This window comes from Chlorocebus sabaeus, chromosome 4 (assembly GCF_047675955.1).
Source record: "Chlorocebus sabaeus isolate Y175 chromosome 4, mChlSab1.0.hap1, whole genome shotgun sequence".
Taxonomy (NCBI): Eukaryota; Metazoa; Chordata; class Mammalia; order Primates; family Cercopithecidae; genus Chlorocebus; species Chlorocebus sabaeus.
In genome coordinates, this window is record NC_132907.1 from 57291053 (window position 1) to 57308541 (window position 17489).

General features: G+C 35.8%; 1 protein-coding gene and 1 non-coding gene across 3 annotated transcripts in view; one reads left to right on the top strand and one right to left on the bottom strand.

Moving 5' to 3' along the window:
• WDR70 (WD repeat domain 70) overlaps positions 1–17489 on the bottom strand; it is a 361196-nt gene that overhangs the window by 125584 nt on the left and 218123 nt on the right. For both annotated transcript variants that reach the window (XM_007961416.3, XM_007961419.3), the window contains exon 10: positions 14570–14744. In XM_007961416.3, the coding sequence (XP_007959607.1) occupies positions 14570–14744 (175 nt within the window). The remainder of the gene's footprint in view (positions 1–14569; positions 14745–17489) is intronic.
• Positions 682–787, top strand: LOC119621524 (U6 spliceosomal RNA). The gene has a single exon (XR_005238081.2). It is a non-coding gene; the product is annotated as a U6 spliceosomal RNA (small nuclear RNA).

Consider the following 17489-nt stretch of genomic DNA (forward strand, 5'->3'; position numbering starts at 1 on the left):
GGCTTCTGAAAAGATCAAATTATATTTGAGGCATGCTTTAGAAGTGGTTTTCAAATTCTGAATTCTTACTCATTAGTGGGTCCTAAAATCAATGTAATAGGTTATGATCAGTACTTTAAATATGGAACAAATCAGGATACAAAAAAATGGAGTGCACACTGCAATAGGAATTGCTATGGTTAACTCCTTTTTCAGTTTCATATATGCCTGTGTGTCTGTGCAAAGATATGTGTATAGTCAGTCACAATATAAAATGCTAATTTTCTGCGATTAAAAAAATACAGCTTTATAAGACAAGTATAATAGGTCTTTTCTGCTATATTTTCAAACAGAAAGCATATAAAAACTGTTTTTCAGAATAAAACAGGGTTACTACCTGACAAATGCAGTGATTGGCTCCTTAGCCACCTGCTCCATGAGCATCAATGCAGCATCAGTGTTTACTACCCAGGTTAAAACCTTGATGGCAAAAAACAACAAAGCAGCAAAAAAACAAAACAAACAAAAACAGACTACTCAGTGAAAACACCACTCAATGAGAATAGTCCTTTCTGTAATTAACTATAAAAAACTGGGGAAGTAACTTTAAAATTAAATCTGAATTAATATTTGATCCTTGCATAACTTTGTAGGCTAAAGCTGAAAGCCATAAAAACTGATAAAGAACAAAACTGGTAAACATTGTTTTCACGGCAGCATATATACTGTAATTGGAATGATACAGAGAAGATTACCATGGCCCCGGCCCAAGGATGACATGCAAATTTGTGAAGCATTCCACATTTTTAAGATAGTTTTGTATCATTTTGCGGACTATTACCGGTTTAAATTTCTGCTTAAAAAAAAAAAAAAAAAAAAAAAACCTGGTAAATATTTTAAAATATTCTAAAAGGTTGAGGTTTAACAGAATCTTGCAAAGCTCTTTATTTTGGAACTAACATATTATAATAAACATCTCTGAACAGTTTTAAGAAATTTGATAAATTACTATGGCTTGGGTAATTAGTAGAAGAAAAAACAAAACAAAACAAAACAGGAGGACTCGCTGCAGCACCAAGAGCTCTGGAGTGCAAATCATCACTGGTTGCATCACTTCTCCAGTTGCAATGAATCAAAGAGTAGGTTAAAAGAGAATGCACACAGACCAGAGAACTGTTTCACATTTTTGGCTCAGACTTTACTTTGTGTATATAAAAAGCCCTACTAGTGGCTCTATTAAGTGAACATTTAACATTTACTATTTTGTTTATAATAGTTAAAACAGTAATGTTTGGCCTTGTCCGCTTGCAAAATAAATCATAGCTGTCCTGATGCTGAGAAACATGGCTCAGGAAATATCTCTACTAGAGAGAGGCATCCCTTATATAGGCTTTTTAGAGACTATAGTCATCCTGCAGAGAGTCTGACCATTTTAGATGACATAGCCCTATCTAGATAACCATAGAGGACTAATTGTGCTTTGTAACATGCCAAAAGATTTTTTGTTTTTTGTTTGTGTTTGTTTGTTTAAGAATTAGGGAGCATTTACTCCACATTGCCAAATGATACCAGATAATAATAAAAATAAAATTAACTGATCAAAATTAGCTAGAATAACACAAATTCAAAACATGCTTCCCCTATTTCATGCAACCCAAATTCTTCACTCTCAAAGAGCCCATTAACCATTAAAGAATAAGGCACCATGACAGGGAATGAGCAAATGTGTTTAATGAAATCATTTTCCAAATTAAATTATCTATTGCCCAGCTCTTTTTTTTAAAAAAAGGCATAATTTAAAACACTGTAAAAAATGAGCCTACATTATCCATTTGCTAGCTCTGGCTTCAAAAAATCTTCAGAATCCAAACATTACCTTCACCACTAAAACCCTTGTCCAGGAATTTACCTTTATGCCTAAAATAGCCCCTCATGTGTCACCCTGCTTCCACCATTCTCTCCCTGTAGTTATTCTCCATGCAGAACAGCCAGAATGATTCTTTTAAAAATGTAACTTGAATAATGCCAATCCTCTCCTAACATCCATGTAATGGCTTCTCATTACCCTCAGAAGAGTATCCAAACTCTACATAGCCAAAACAGCCCTATTTGATCTGATATATCCACCCATCTCAACCTTTTCCCACTTCCTCCTTCACTTTTCCCTATGTGAAGGCTGAAGCTGGTGGATCACTTGAGGTCAGGAGTTCGAGACCAGCCTGGCCAACATGATGAAACCCCATCTCGACTAAAACTATGAAAATGAGCCAGGCTTGGTGGTGGGCACCTGGTAATCCCAACTCCTTGGGAGGCTGAGGCAGGAGAATCACTTGAACCCCAGTGGCGGAGGTTGCAGTGAGCCAAAATTAAGCCACTACACTCCAGCCTGGGCAACGCAGCAGGACACAGTCTCAAAACAAACAAACAAACAAATAAACAAATAAAATCTTACTTTTTAAAATAAATTTTTTTAAATTTTGACCTTTATATTTTGACTACATTCAAGTCACTAAATAGTGACAAAGTGAAATTACATCCTTCTCTTGAATCTGCTTATTCAATATAATGAAAATATAAGATTATATTAACTGCTTGCTTATATTTACACATTTGACTCTATAACAGCATCTCTTATGGATATATTTTAAACTGAAGTTTTTGGTTCATGATTGATTTCCATTTTTTCTGTCCTAAGTATCAATACACATCCATAAATATTCATATGTTTTCTATTCTGCTATGTTTAGCAGAAAATTTTAATTCTTCCAATTTTATCTGTGAGCTCCAATGTTTTCAGAAGACTTTTAAAAACCTTTATAAGTAAATACTTATGTTAATTCAATTTTTCTTCTGGCTTTCTCAAGCAACTTTGATCAATATGTAATCAGATTAATCTACAAAGTTTTATATATAATGTTTTCATCAGTTACATTTTTCCCTTCTATATGTTAATATCTATGCATCTAGGCAGTGTATATGTTTTACCTTTTAAGTATACTGCACAAGGTCTATATTTTAAAATTAGACTATGAAAGCCAGGATTTCTGAGGATACAATTTAAGTATCCACAGTGCAGGTAAATAAAGCTCTTGAGATTTAATTCAACAAATACTTATCAAGTCCCTGCTACGCATGGTTTACATACCAACAGATCCAAAGGTAAGGAAGAAAAAATTCTCACCCCCAAAGAGCTCGTAACAGTGACATATAAACTTTTGTGTCCTTAGCCAACTTAGGCAAGGCACAGATTGCCTACTTCACCCATTCCCATATTCCAGTGGCAAGAGAACTCAGGACTAAAAGTTCCACTGTACATGAAATATTGAAAAAAATTATAATCCATTTTAATAAGAATATAGATCACCCACTTTTTAAACATCTTTATCAAATTATAATTTAAGACCATAAAATTCACCCATTTTAAGTGTGCAACTGAATGATTTTTAGTTAATTTACAGAGTTGTACAACCATCACCACAATCTTTTTTTAGAATATTCCCAACAGGGTCATTTATTTTTGAACCATATAGCAGTGAAGTTTTGGAGTGCATATACTAGAGTCAGAGTTCCTGGCTCCAAAACTTACTAGATGCATGACCTTGGGTGAGTTGTTAAACCCTTCACTGCTGTACTTCAGTTTTCTCACCTAAAATACGTAGTTAATGGTAGTACTTAATTCACAATATTGTTCTGAGGGTTAAACGAATTAAAACATATACAAAGCACTTGAAACGGTCCCTGGAACAAAGTAAGTGTTCGGTAAGTATCGCTTATTGTTAAAACTATATGCTTTAAAATCTAATTATTGGAAAACAACAGGCTAAAAATACTACTGATGCAAATAGGTAGTATTTAGCCTATCTATTTATAGCCTACATACTGACGGCTAAAGCAAACAAACAACTTATAAAATGCACTTATTTGATAGTAAGTTTAAGGAACAATAATTTAAAATTTAAAAACAACAATAAAGCAATTGAAAACCAAACCCATTTAACATAAAACCTATAATGCTCTGATAGCATTCACTCATTTATTCAACAAATACTTATTAATATGTCATGCTCATCTTGGACACAGAGAAACAGCAAATAAGACAAAAAGTCTCTGACCATATTAATCTTAAAGAGAAACAAAATAAACAACCAGGCAAACTAAAAATAAAACAAAATATTTTCAGGGTTAATATCCCTAGATATGTAATCTTCTAGTCCCTAACAGAGCATCATAGAGGAAATGGCATGTGATTGGGCCTTCTTCAATGGATGTTGGATAGTGGATGGTGGCTATTTCTACCAGCAGTGGGGGGCTTGTGGGAGAGGCATATAGGATGCAGTGTTTAGTATAGGAAAAGGCACCAAGGCAGTAAATCAGACGATAATCATAAGGGAACAAAGTATAATCTAGTCTGAGTAAAAAGTTTTTTTATTTAGGCTGGGTGCAGTGGCTCCCATCTGTAATCTCAGCGCTTTTGGGAAGCTGAGGTGGGTACATCACTTGAGGTCAGGAGTTTGAGACCAGCCTGGTCAACATGGCGAAAACCCATCTCTACAAAAATTAGCTGGGCATGGTGGAGAGCGACTGTAGTCCCAGCTACTCTGCAGGCTGAGGTGGGAGAATCACTTGAATCTGGGAGGTAGAGGCTGCAGTAAGCCAAGATTGCACTACTGCACTCCAGCCTGGGTGAGTGAGACCCTGTGTTTAAAAAAAACCAAAAAAACAAAAAAAAACAAGAGTTTTGATTTATGGAGAAAGTTATGAAAGATACTCAAAGGGTGGAAAAAAGTATAAACTGAAAGGCTGGAAGTGTCAGTCTGAGAAAATTTGAACTTTATTCAGCATATGACAAGTACTGAAGTAGTAAGTATTGCGTTTAACGTGATTTAAACCAGGGCTAGGTTTATCAGAACACGGACAGAGAAAGGTGAGGATATCCAGCATCACAAGTTAAAGATGATGAAGGTATGAAGTAGAATGAAAGCGAGAGATGAAATTGAGGGAGTGGATGTGAGAAACACTAAAACACAGAACTGAAAAGACTGACAACTGGTTACAGGAGGTAAAGAATATTCTGAAGTTCTAAATGATAAAAATAGCAAAGTCAAAAGAAAGAATGAGTTCTAAAAGAGACAGGTTGTGTTTTGGGTATACTGAGCTTAAGTTCTGGCGTATAATCCTGGTGGGTTGTTCCACATGTCGCTGAACGTATGTCTGGAATGAATAATGCTTAGGACAGAGTTAAGAAAATTTGGTGAGCAGTCACTGAAAGTAATATTACTGAACTTAAAATATTTCATCACCTCAACAGAAAAATGAGAAAGACGACATCCCTTTGCACTAATACAGAATCTAAGGTCTTACATTTGAGCAACTGTCTTACCAACATCCCAAATTACATGGTCCTATTATTCTTGTGTCACGTGTTTCCTATTGTATTCCCTGTGAGTAAAATCTTCTCTATATTCCTGGTGTCCTGAAATTTCATGACGCATGGCTTGGTGTGCATCTTTTTCATTCTTTCCAGATGAGTCCTTCCTCTCTGGAAAGTCATGTTTTTCAGTTCTGAGACCTCTTTATTTTTAGTAACTCTTTCTTACCTAATTCCATCCTTCCTCTCCTGTATTTTCATTAGAACTTTCTAGTCAAATACTAGACCCTGAATTGACACTGTAAGTTTACTATCTTCTTTCTATCACTGTCTTTTATTCTACTTTCTAGGTTTCCTCGACTATATTTATATATACTCTCCAGGAGATTTTAATATTCCTAGGGATTCCTTCCCTTATACTCCAATCAAATATTTATTTTGCAAGAGATCTTCCTTAATCTCTTAACATTCAGATTTTTTGGTAGCAATCTGCTTTAGTTTCTTGGTTGTACTAGTCTCTATTTTCTTTCTGAGAATATCAATTATAGGGGTTTTTTCCTTGAAAATTTCTTCAGTTTTCTACATTATCTCTCTCTCCTCTGACTTACTTATTCTGTTTAGTATAAGTTTCTGTATTTCATGTTAGAGGATTTCCCCAAATGTCTGGTGATCCCATGTCTACCATTAATTACCGAAGAGAAAAGCACTAAAAGTCAAATTAGAAACTCTACGTTAGGGGTCAAATTCTTTTTCTGTAAGGGACCACATAGTAAGTATCTTTGGCTTTGAGGATCATATCTTCTGTTGCAGCTACTCAATTCTGCTAATATGATACAAAAGCAGTCACAGATAATATACAAATGAATGAGCAAGGCTGTTACAATAAAATGTATGGACACTGAAACTTGAATTTCACGTAATTTTCATGTGTCACAAAATATTTTTATTTTGATTTTCTGAATCCATTATGATAGGCTGAGTAACACTCCCAAAGATTTCCACATTTGAGTCCCTGGAACCTGTTAATATACTACCTTATGTGGCAAAGGGAAATTAAGGTTTCAGATTGATTTAATGTTGCTAATCAGCTGACCTTAAAATAGGGAGATTATCCTAGATTATCTGAGTAGGCTAGATGTAATCACAAGGGTCTTTAAAAAGTGGCAGAGGGAAGGAGAACAGAAGGTCGCAGTGTTATGACGTAGGAAGGACTCAACAACGTTGCTGGCCTTGATGACGAAGGAAGCGTGCCAGGAGCCAAGATATAAGGGTGGCCTCTAGAAACTGGAAAAGCAAGGAAACATTCTCCCTGGAGCCTCCTGAAAGGAACAATGTCCTGCTAACACCTTGATTTTAGTCCAATGAGACTTTAGCCTATAGAATTGTAAGATAATACATTTCTGTTATTTTAGCCACTAAATTTGTGGTAGTTTGTTGCAGTAGCCATAGAAAAATAATACAACCATTTAAAAATGTAAAAACCATTCTTAGCTTGCCATACAAAAACAGGTAGTGGGCTAGATTTGGTACATGGCCATAGTTTTTCTGACCCTTAATATAGACTCTTAAGGCAGACTGCCTGGGATTGAACCTCAGTTATACCACATACTAACTATAGTTCTTAGTAGGCAAGTCAATTTCTTTGTTTCTGGGTTTGTTTGTTTGTTTGTTTTAATCAGTAAAACGATAATGACAGCATTTATATCATAGAGTTGCTGTGTGGATTAAATAAAATATTACAAGTGCTTAAAATATTGCCTGGCTCACAGTAAGTACTCAGTAAATACAATAATAATAATAGTAACAACAAAAACAACAATAACAACAACAAAGAGGGAGAAGGAGAGGACAAACAACTCTACATGAAGATTTTCTTTGCCTGGAATATAGGGTCTCTTCATTAGGCCCACTTTAAAAGTAATTCTTTTGTCTTCTGTGATGGTAAAGGGAGAGCAGTGATTTGGCTGCACAGTGCAGAGGGAATTATAAGACAAATCGGTTTGCCTTTTACAGGCTTCTCCTATCACGGCTAACGTTTCAGCTTTCTCTAGGTGGTTAAGTCACATACCATTTATGCATCTGGCTTACAGCTTACAAATGAATCTTGATATCTCTTTTCTGCTATCATCTCCTCTCTAATTCTCTTCATCCATTCGGGTTTATGCTTTAAAATGGGCCTTTCCTGTCACTTTAGTGAGGTTTCAGGAGGAAGCATGGTTGAACAAATGTGTTTAACCTGCCATGTTTTAACTGGAAGTCTTAAATTATTATATATTCATAGTCTTAAAAAATAAGGATAATAATCATCCACATTTTTCAAAAACCTTTTACCCTAACTTTTTCAAAAGCCAGTATTTTTTCATTTAGTAAATGTTGCTTCTAACAGCATGTGTGACAAAAGCATTTACAGGAGCATTTTATAAGAGCATTATTTACAAAAGCATTATTATTAAAACTTTATATAACGCTATGAAAATAATTGAAAAATTTGAATTTAAGTTTAGTGCCTGCAAGTAATTTGCAGTTTTGATGGTTATTTTTGTGTTCTGAATCAATGATATACTTTTTTGGAAATGTAACCACTGAAAAATAGGCATGTGAAAGCACTATAGAATAGTTAATATGTCATACGTGTTCTGTTGAATATTTGTAAAAAGGTCATTGTAATTCATGTATCTACTCAGGCATAACTAAAACGTGGGTCCACAGCATTGTTACTTATTGATGGTAGTTATATTTGCATACAATGAATGACTGGTTGGAGCAAAGCACCTACACTCTTTATCTTCCTAAACCAAACCTTTAGTCACCAAGAAATCCGTCAAACTTGGATTCATAAGATGTTCACAGCCAGAGTTAAATAATATCTTTAGGTCTAACTTTACCATTCTATAAAAACTGTAAGTAGCCTAGGAGTTAAAAAGAAAAAAGAAAGACCAGCAGTTATTAAGAACCTGTTATGTGCATGTCCTATCTGAATGTTTTACATATATTACCTAATATAATCCTCAAAATAACATGACATGGGGGGATCATGCCCTCATTTTGTAAATAAAGAAAATGAGAAGAACAGGAGCTTAGGAAAGTCAGGACTCACAGACACGAAATCTGAAGTAAAATATAATGTAATTGTATATCTCAGGTGTCATCTATAAAATGTGCTATAGAACTATGCAGTAGACATTTAGCTGTCAATATATACATAGATATTCTTCTAGATTCCCAGCATTAGGTCTATTGAAGGGACAAAACTTTGAATTTCTAGCATTGCTCTTTATATTTCACACAGAGACAGACGGTCTTTTTTCTCAAAAGAAGATACCAGAAACATTCTCTAAATCACTTGGTATTAAAAAAATTGTTTAAAAAATAAAATATAGTGTTTTTTTTCCCTACAACTACTCTCTCTCTCCTTATAGTGAATACTATGCTACTTTAACTTGAACACCTATTATTAGGTAAAAGTTGTGAATTATTGTTAAATGATTAGTCTTTGCAGAAAGAAAAGAGAAGACACCGAGATGAGGTCATTAGTCTGGGCTGCAAGCACAGTCTTAGCTATTGGAGGTCATGTTTAACTTATACAAGTCTTTGATGATATCACTATCAGGAAAATAAAGGATACTTATCGACTATAGAATAATCAGAATTTAAAAAGCTCTCCATACATCATTCCCACGATTCATAGCTAAAATGGTATGTCAAAGAAGTTTTTTTTTAAAAAAAGGCTGAAATCAAAATATTCTCAAATGAAAATTTTGAAATGAAATGAGTTCTTCAAGCATCTTCACAGTTGCAGACGGCAGTAAATAATGAATAACTATGTAATAAAATGTTTTCCAAATCAAAGTCATATGACTTTAAAATTATGCAACAGATGACAACTTTATCACAAACAAGACTGGAAGCAGTGAGGTGACAGTTCCTCAAAAATACCAGTTGAAATGTTCCAGATGTGAAGAGATACAGATATACAGATATGGAGAAAACCACAAAAAGATACTGATCAGGTAATTTATAAGCATTAAGGGATAGAGAATGGGACAATGACAGAGGAGAGGAGTGGTATAGAATAAAATAATAATAAACCAAAAAACCAACATTTTTTGAAAAGCACATATTTCATGTAGGTAAAATTACAGGATCCCATTTAAATAAAGACATTTTGAAAAAAAGCAAAGAAATCAAGCTATATCTACTATTTTATGCTTTCAAATTCTCTCTACATAAAAACAAAACTCCTTTTTTTTTTTTTTTTTTTTTTTTTTTTTTTTTGAGACGGAGTCTTGCTCTGTCATCCAGGCTGGAGTGCAGTGGCGCAATCTCAGTTCACTGCAACCTCCACCTCCCAGATTCAAGCAATTCTCCGGCCTCAGCCTCCCACGTAGCTGGGACTACAGGCACCCACCGCCACACATGGCTAATCTTTTTTGTATTTTTAGTGGAAACGGGGTTTCACCATGTTGGCCAGGCTGGTCTCGAACTCCTGACCTTGTGATCCGCCTACCTCGGCTTCCCAAACTGCTGGGATTACAGGCGTGGGGCACTGCGCCCAATCTATATATCTGTAAATACATGTATTAATAAGAAGAAGGTTGTAGAAGGACATAAAGTAATCTTTTAACATGGGTTATCTGGCAGCAACTGGAGACATTTAAAGATTTGCTGTGTGCCGGATATTTCTCTCTTCTTCGTATTTGTTGTCTTATTTGCCAGAAGTTGATTTCCTGATATGATTACTGTCTTTGTCTCAGATTCCTCTGTTCCACTTTCTGGCATGGCTGAAAATGGGGGCACTGAACAGTTAACTGAGCTGGGGAAATCTTATGGCTTTCTTGGGAAGGCATTGCGCTGTGTGGTGATTTTCCCAAAAAGAACAGCCCAAGAATCTGGGCAAGGGCTTGCAGGCCAAAAGGGCAATAGGAGGCCATCAGATAGAGAGGAGGTCAAGTTGCTAGTGGTGCCTATTGCAAAATCAAACAACCTCAAATATTATTCCCTTCCATCACCTGTGTCTAGGGAGAGCAACACTCCATGAATAAAATGAATCCCAATTTTCCTGACAAAAACTTAGCCTACAATCAGTAATTGCAAGATAAGAAAATACAGTATGTAATTTTAGTCAAGAGTCTAGTATATTGTGATATTAAAACACAGAAACAGTGCTTTGTGCAAAGTCAAAGAATAAATCTGATAGGCGTTTTGATATGAAAAGAAGTTATTAGGTATTCATGAGACTATACATGCTGAATTATTTGAAAACCCAGAAATTATAAAGAGACATGAACATAGTTTTTAAAAATTTGCCTGTTATTAGCAAATCCAAAATCAGTCACATATACAGATTAATATATTTATATATCATTAAGAATATACCAAAAACTACCTCAATATCTTTCTCCTCTCCCCCTACCCCAAAACTCGTACACATACCCAACTCTATCTCATTGTGTATTCATATAACTAGGATTGTTTTTTAATGCTACTATTCATTAAATGTATTCTTAGAACTAAACTGACCATCTCATTTTATGTTACTATTTTAGAATACATACATCCATTTATTCATTCAACAAATAGTTACTGAAGGTCTGGTATATAGTAGGCACTGTCTTTGCTCTGGGAATACGGCAGGGAGTAGAACAGACAGCAGTCCTTTCCCTCATGCAGCCAATATCCTACTAGAACAGCCAATAAAGAGGGCCAGGTGCAGCGGCTCACGCCTGTCATACCAGCACTTGGGGAGCCCAAGGTGGGAAGACTGCTTAAGTCCAGGAGTTCAAGACCAGCCTGGGCAACATAGTGAGCCCTCCATCTCTATAAAAAAGAAACTTAGCTGGGCATAGTGGCGCACACCCGTGGTCTCAGCTACTCGAGAGGCCGAAGCAGGAGGATCAACTGAGCCTGGGAGGTCAAGGCCACAGTGAGTTGTAATCATGCCACTGCACTCTAGCCTGAGTAACAAGAGAGAGAACTTGTCTCAAAAGTTTAAAAGAAAAAAAAAGAGAAACATACAGTATAGCAGGTCAGACAACTATCAGCACCATGGAAGAAAATAAAAGGCGTAGAGAGTACCACGGCAGGGAGAAGGCTGCAATTTTAAATATGGTGTAGTCAGGGAAGGTCTTACTGAGAAGAAATTTCAGTCCTCTGAACTGAAAGAGGGGAGAGAAAATGCCATATGAATAGAGTGTTGCAGAATGGCCAGGGGTGGTGGCTCACACCTGTAATCCCAGCACTTTGGGAGGCCGAGGCAGGTGGATCACGAGGTCAGGAGTTTGAGACCAGCCTGGCCAATATGGTGAAACCCCATCTCTACTAAAAATACAAAAATTAGCCAGGTGTGGTGGCGTATGCCTGTAGTCCCAGCTACTCTGTAAGCTGAGGCAGAAGAACCACTTGAATCCGGGAGGCAGAGGTAACAGTGAGCCGAGACTGCACCACTGCACTCCAGCCTGGGGGACAGAGCAAGACTCTGTCTTAAAAAAAAAAAGAGTGTTGCAGACTGACAGGTTCAACATGTGCCAAATCAGAGTGCATGCTGTTACCACTCCAATGTCATCTCCAATTATTTTGTCCCCCTCTCTCACATCATGCCAAGGCAACAGATGACTTGCTGTTGCTCAAATTATGCCGGTGAATGGGAAGCAGAGAACCAAGGAGGCAGTGCAGATCCACAGAAGCTTCTCTGAAGAGGACTTCTTCTCAAATGAAAGGCTGACCATCATCATACGAATAAAAGGAATCTTGGGCAAACAACACTCCTCTTGAGGAGCAATGTCCAGTGAACTTTCTGCAATGATGGAAATGGTCTATATTGTCCATTAAGTAGCCACTGATCACATGATACTACTGGGTACCCAAAAAGTGGCCAGTGTGATTGAGAAACTGAAATTCTAATTATATTTTATTTTAATTAAAACTAAAGTAGTCAAATGTGGCTAGTGACTAGCGTACTGACCAATATAATTCTAGAGTAAAGGTAGGTCTTGACAACACAGAAATATATCATTAATGGAGATACCTTACTTCTAAAGAAATACGTTTTGTTTAATTTACTAAAGTTCAAGTTCGTCTAATGAAAATTCCAGGATTAAATATGGCAATTATGAATGTTTTACTTAATCATCTCAAAATACAGATTAACCATTATCTGTCATATAATTAATTAACTACTGCATGGAAAAACTATTGTTATTGGGCATTCTCACTTCAGCTTTAGTATTTCCCTGTGGATGGTTTTTTTCTTGCTGAAAAAAAAGTTAAGAAATTTTTTAAAAATCCACATTGGGTGCAGTGGTTCACACCTGTAATCCCAGCATGTTAGGAGGCCAAGGTGGGTGGATCCCTGAGGTCAGGAGTTTGAGACCAGCCTGGACAACATGGTGGAACACCGTCTCTACTAAAACTACAAAAACTAACTGGGTGTGGTGGTACACACTTGTATGTAATCCCAGCTACTTGGGAGGCTGAGGCATGAGAATTGTCTGCCCCCGGGAGGCAGAGGTTGCAGTGAGCTGAGGTCGTTCTACTGCACTCCAGCCTAGGTGACAGAGCAAGACTCTGTCTTTAAAAAAAGAAAGAAAGAAAGAAAGGAATTTTTAAAAAATCTGTTTTCAAATCAAGCTGTGTTTCCTGCTGGCAAGTTTTTTTTTTCACCTTGATTTGTTTCCAGCTGACACACATTTGTATCCAAATGTAAAAAATATGAATAAAATATAACAAATGAGATATACTAAACTTACATTCATTTATTAAATACATTCTAACAAAACAATCAAAGACTGTAATTAGCTGATTGGCTTTAAGAGGTATTTCTTAGAAAGTGGCGTTCCAATGGTCTTTTTTTCTACAAAACTGAAAACAGGAGATACTCCTTATTTTAAGATACACAAGACAAATCTTTAAAAACTATATTCAACTTTATAAAAATATATGGGTTCTAAGAGAAAGTCACAAATATATACACTATACAAAAAACACTACTATTAAAGCTATACAAGAAAATTGCATGTTTTATAATTTCTGTGTTTAAGTCAACAGCACCCAGAGATGATGAAAACCAGTTACTAAAAAATTTACTGCTTGGTTAAAACTCAGTTTACAATTCAAAGAAGTTTTTAAGATCTCTATGCTGTTATGAAGCTTTATGAGGTTTACAGTAGAGATGAAAACAGAAATAAAAAGATCTGACAAACAGAAAATGTCAAAGATATTTTCAGCATTATCAGTATGGATTCTTTTCCCGTCTATCATCACTTTTTAATCTTCTTCCAACACATCTACCTGAAAAAACAACTGTGTTTCCTGGGATCCCCTTCAAAATGTAAATGTTTGATAGACAAAGGTGGAATATAGGCATATATATTTAACTAGAATGAAAACTCCATGAGGACAGGAATTTTTGATAAGTATTATCAGTGCCTAGAGTAGTGCCTACAGTATGTACTAAACATTTACTGACTAATCTGGCCAGAAACTTTTGTAAAATAAAGATATCCAAAATGTGTTTGTGTAGAATTTTATTCTAACACTGGTGTCTAGACTCATTCCATTTAACAAACATCTTTGTTTTACCACCCATACATAAAACAAGAAGCTTTTTACAGCTTATTGGTAATTGACAGAATTACCCAAGGGCTTTTGTGTTCATTATTTATATGGATTCTATCATTCCTTCCAATTCCAAACTTTATTTATTCTACTAACAGTCTGAAACTGTAAAGAAAAAACCTGAAACCTATCTAAATGAAATGTCATAGAAGATTAAAATATTACTTAAATTACTAGAAAAATAACTACAAAACAACTGATGGCTCATCTTGGACTTTTCACATTTTTCTTAAATCTTTTAAAGGGTATTTTCTAGTTCTCTGCTTAGTCTTGCTTTATACTACTATTAAACACTTCACTTTCAAAATCAAATAAACTGAGATGCCATATAATAAGCTGCACTATGGTTTTTAAATTTTATACCAAAAGAGTACATTTATTTTAAAAACAAAATATGTGCTGAAAAATACAGAGTTGAAATGTCTGCTGAAATGCTGTATACTATACTACAAAAATCTCGATGTTTGATCACCTAACACTGAAGTTTAAATTAGGTCTATATGCAGGAAATTCACCTTCACAATATTTTAACACGTTTGTCTTTGTAAGGTGGCCATGTTCTAAGGAAAGATTTAAGGTGGCCATGTTCTAAGGAAATATTTAACTTACAGTCAAATTTCGGTCCCAGATCTGTATGCTTCCATTCTGGCAGGCAGCTGCTATGAGGTTTCCATCTCTACTATATGTGCACGTTGTGGGAATGACTTTTTTGCCCTGCATCGTCCGAGGTTTAAACACACTTTTTTGCTTCTTTGGATTTTCAACTTCCCACGTCCTTACAGTCCTAAAAAGGATCAGGAGATTTTCATTTATTAAAAGATAAAGGGGGGGGGGGGGGGCGGTTAAAATAGAGAAGAGTCCATAAAGACTGCTTCACCATTTTGGCACATAAATCTCATAATTATTTTAAAATAAAGTAAGACATGCACTGTAAAAGATTCTCTATTTATAAATGAGGTTACTCACAGAAATAAAGTAAACCATCTGAATCAGGTTGTCATCAAATTGAACAGAGAGAGGCAAATTCTACTTCCAATCGATCAGAGTTATTAATTCTGTCCCTCTAAAGCAGTAAGTGGCCTCCAAATTATTCTGACTTTACCCCCGATCAGCCAAACTGTTGAATGTCTGCCCCCTATATAGGCACGTATTCATAAATCACTTACATGTGTTAATGCACTGTTTTTAACATACACCAGAAAACACACTGAAAAATAAGTTATTAAAAGAATAATACCCCTCTCTAGAGCCCCAGCGAAGATCTCATTCCTCTAGGGGAGAAGGAGAAATACACCTGTCTGTTTCTGAGCTTTTGCCAAGCAACAAGCAACAATAGCCTAGTCCTGGAGCAGAGGTGTAGAACACCCTTGTACTCACAGTCCTAAGTGAAGGAACACTGTCAGTAAGGGAGGGTAGAACAAACACCACATGACCCAGAGGGGGAATTTCAAAAGCTTAAAATACAGAAAAATAAAGACAAGGTAAGTTTCTTGCCAGAAACTATACAAGCCAAACCACTATGGAACAACATCCTTAAAGTTCTAAAAGAAAAAATGAATTGTCAATCTAATATTCTATAGCCAGTCAAAATATATTTTAAAAATAAGGTGAACTCAAGACTTTTTCAGATTGACAAAAGCTGAGGCAATTCACTACCATCAGACATCTACTAAAATAAATGTTAAAAGACATAGGTAGAATAAATATGACAAAAGTGGAAATCTGAATCCACACAAAGAATATTACAAATGTAAAATGCATTTTTAAAAATGTTTAGATCTCTTTAAAAAATAAATTGATGTAAAGCAAAAATAGTAAAAAAAAAATGCACTAATGTACTTTGAGTTTTATAACCATATCCAAGTAAAATGTATGACAATAATTGCAAAGGTTGGGAGGAGGAAGGAAAATATGTTGTTTGATACTATACTTGAAATAGCACAATATTATTTGATATGTTAAAGATGTACATTACAAACTCTAAAGCAATTGCTATCATATTTTTAAATCAATACATAATAATGAAGACACAATGAAAACTAATTTTATCAAAAACAAGATAAGAAATCAAAGCAATGTGATAAGTATAAAACAAAAAGCAATATGGCAGATGTAAATTCAACCTCATTGATAATAAAATTAATTTGAAATGGTCCAAAAATTCTAATTGAAAGACAAAGATTAGAAGCTTTTTAGTTACACACAATTGCTTTTGCCTATTTTTGTTTTTATTGCCTGTGCCTTCGGGTCACATATAAAAAATCTAAGCCCAGACGAATGTCAGAAAGGTTTTTGCCTGTTTTACAGTCGTTTTACAGTTTCAGGTCTTAAACATTTAAGTCTTTAATCTATCTTGAGTTGATTTTTGTACATGGTATGAAATAAGGGTCTAATTTCATTCTTCCACATGTGGATATCCAGTTTCTTCAACACCATTTATTGAAGAGACTGTGTGTTCTTGGCACCTTTGTTAAAAATCAATTGACTGTAAGTACCTGGGTTTATTTCTAGACTATATCCTGTTCCACTAGTTGATGTGTCTGTTTTTATGCCAGTACCGTACACCATACTGTTTTGATTACAATAGCTTTTATTTTGAAATCAGGGAGTGTGATGTGATGTCTCCAGCTTTGTTCCTTTTGTTTATCACTGCTTTGGCGATTTGGGATCTTTTGTGGTTTCATATGAATTGTAGGGGTTTTTTCTTCTATTTCTGTGGAAAATGACATTGGAATTTTGATAGGGATTGCACTGAATTTGTAGATCACTTTGGATTGTTTCGACATTTTAGCAATATTAATTTTTCTAATCCATGAACATAGAATACCTTTCCATTTATTTGTCTTTTTTTCTCTCTCTCTCTTTTTTGTTTAGACAGAGTCTCGCTCTATCACCCAGGCTGGAGTGCCGTGGTGCAATCTCGGCTCACTGCAACTCCACCTCCTGGATTCAAGCAATTCTCCTGCCTCAGCCTCCTGAGTAGCTGGGATTACAGGCACATGCCACCACGCCTGGCTAATTTTTGCATTTTTAGTAGAGACAGGGTTTCACCATGTTGGTCAGGCTGGTCTCAAACTCCTGACCTTGTGATCCATCCACCTCAGCCTCCCAAAGTGCTGGGATTATAGGCGTGAGCCACCACACCCGGCCTATTTGTGTCTCTTTTCAATTTTTTCATCAATGTTTGATAGTTTTCTTTTTTTCTGAGACAGAGTCTCACTCAGTCACCCAGGCTGGAGTGTAGTGGTGAAATCTCCACTGACTGCAGCCTCCGCCTCCCGGGTTCGAGTGATTCTCCCACATTCAAATTATTTTCCCATCTCAGCTTCCCAAGTAGCTGGGATTACAGGCACCTGCCACCACGCCTGGCTAATTTTTATATTTCTAGTAGAGACAGGGTTTCACCATGTTGTAGGCTGGTCTCAAACTCCTGACCTCAAGTGATCTGCCTGCCTTGGCCTTCCAAAGTGCTGGGATTACAGGTAGGAACCACCGTGCCTGGTCAACACTTTTCAATGTTTGATCTTTT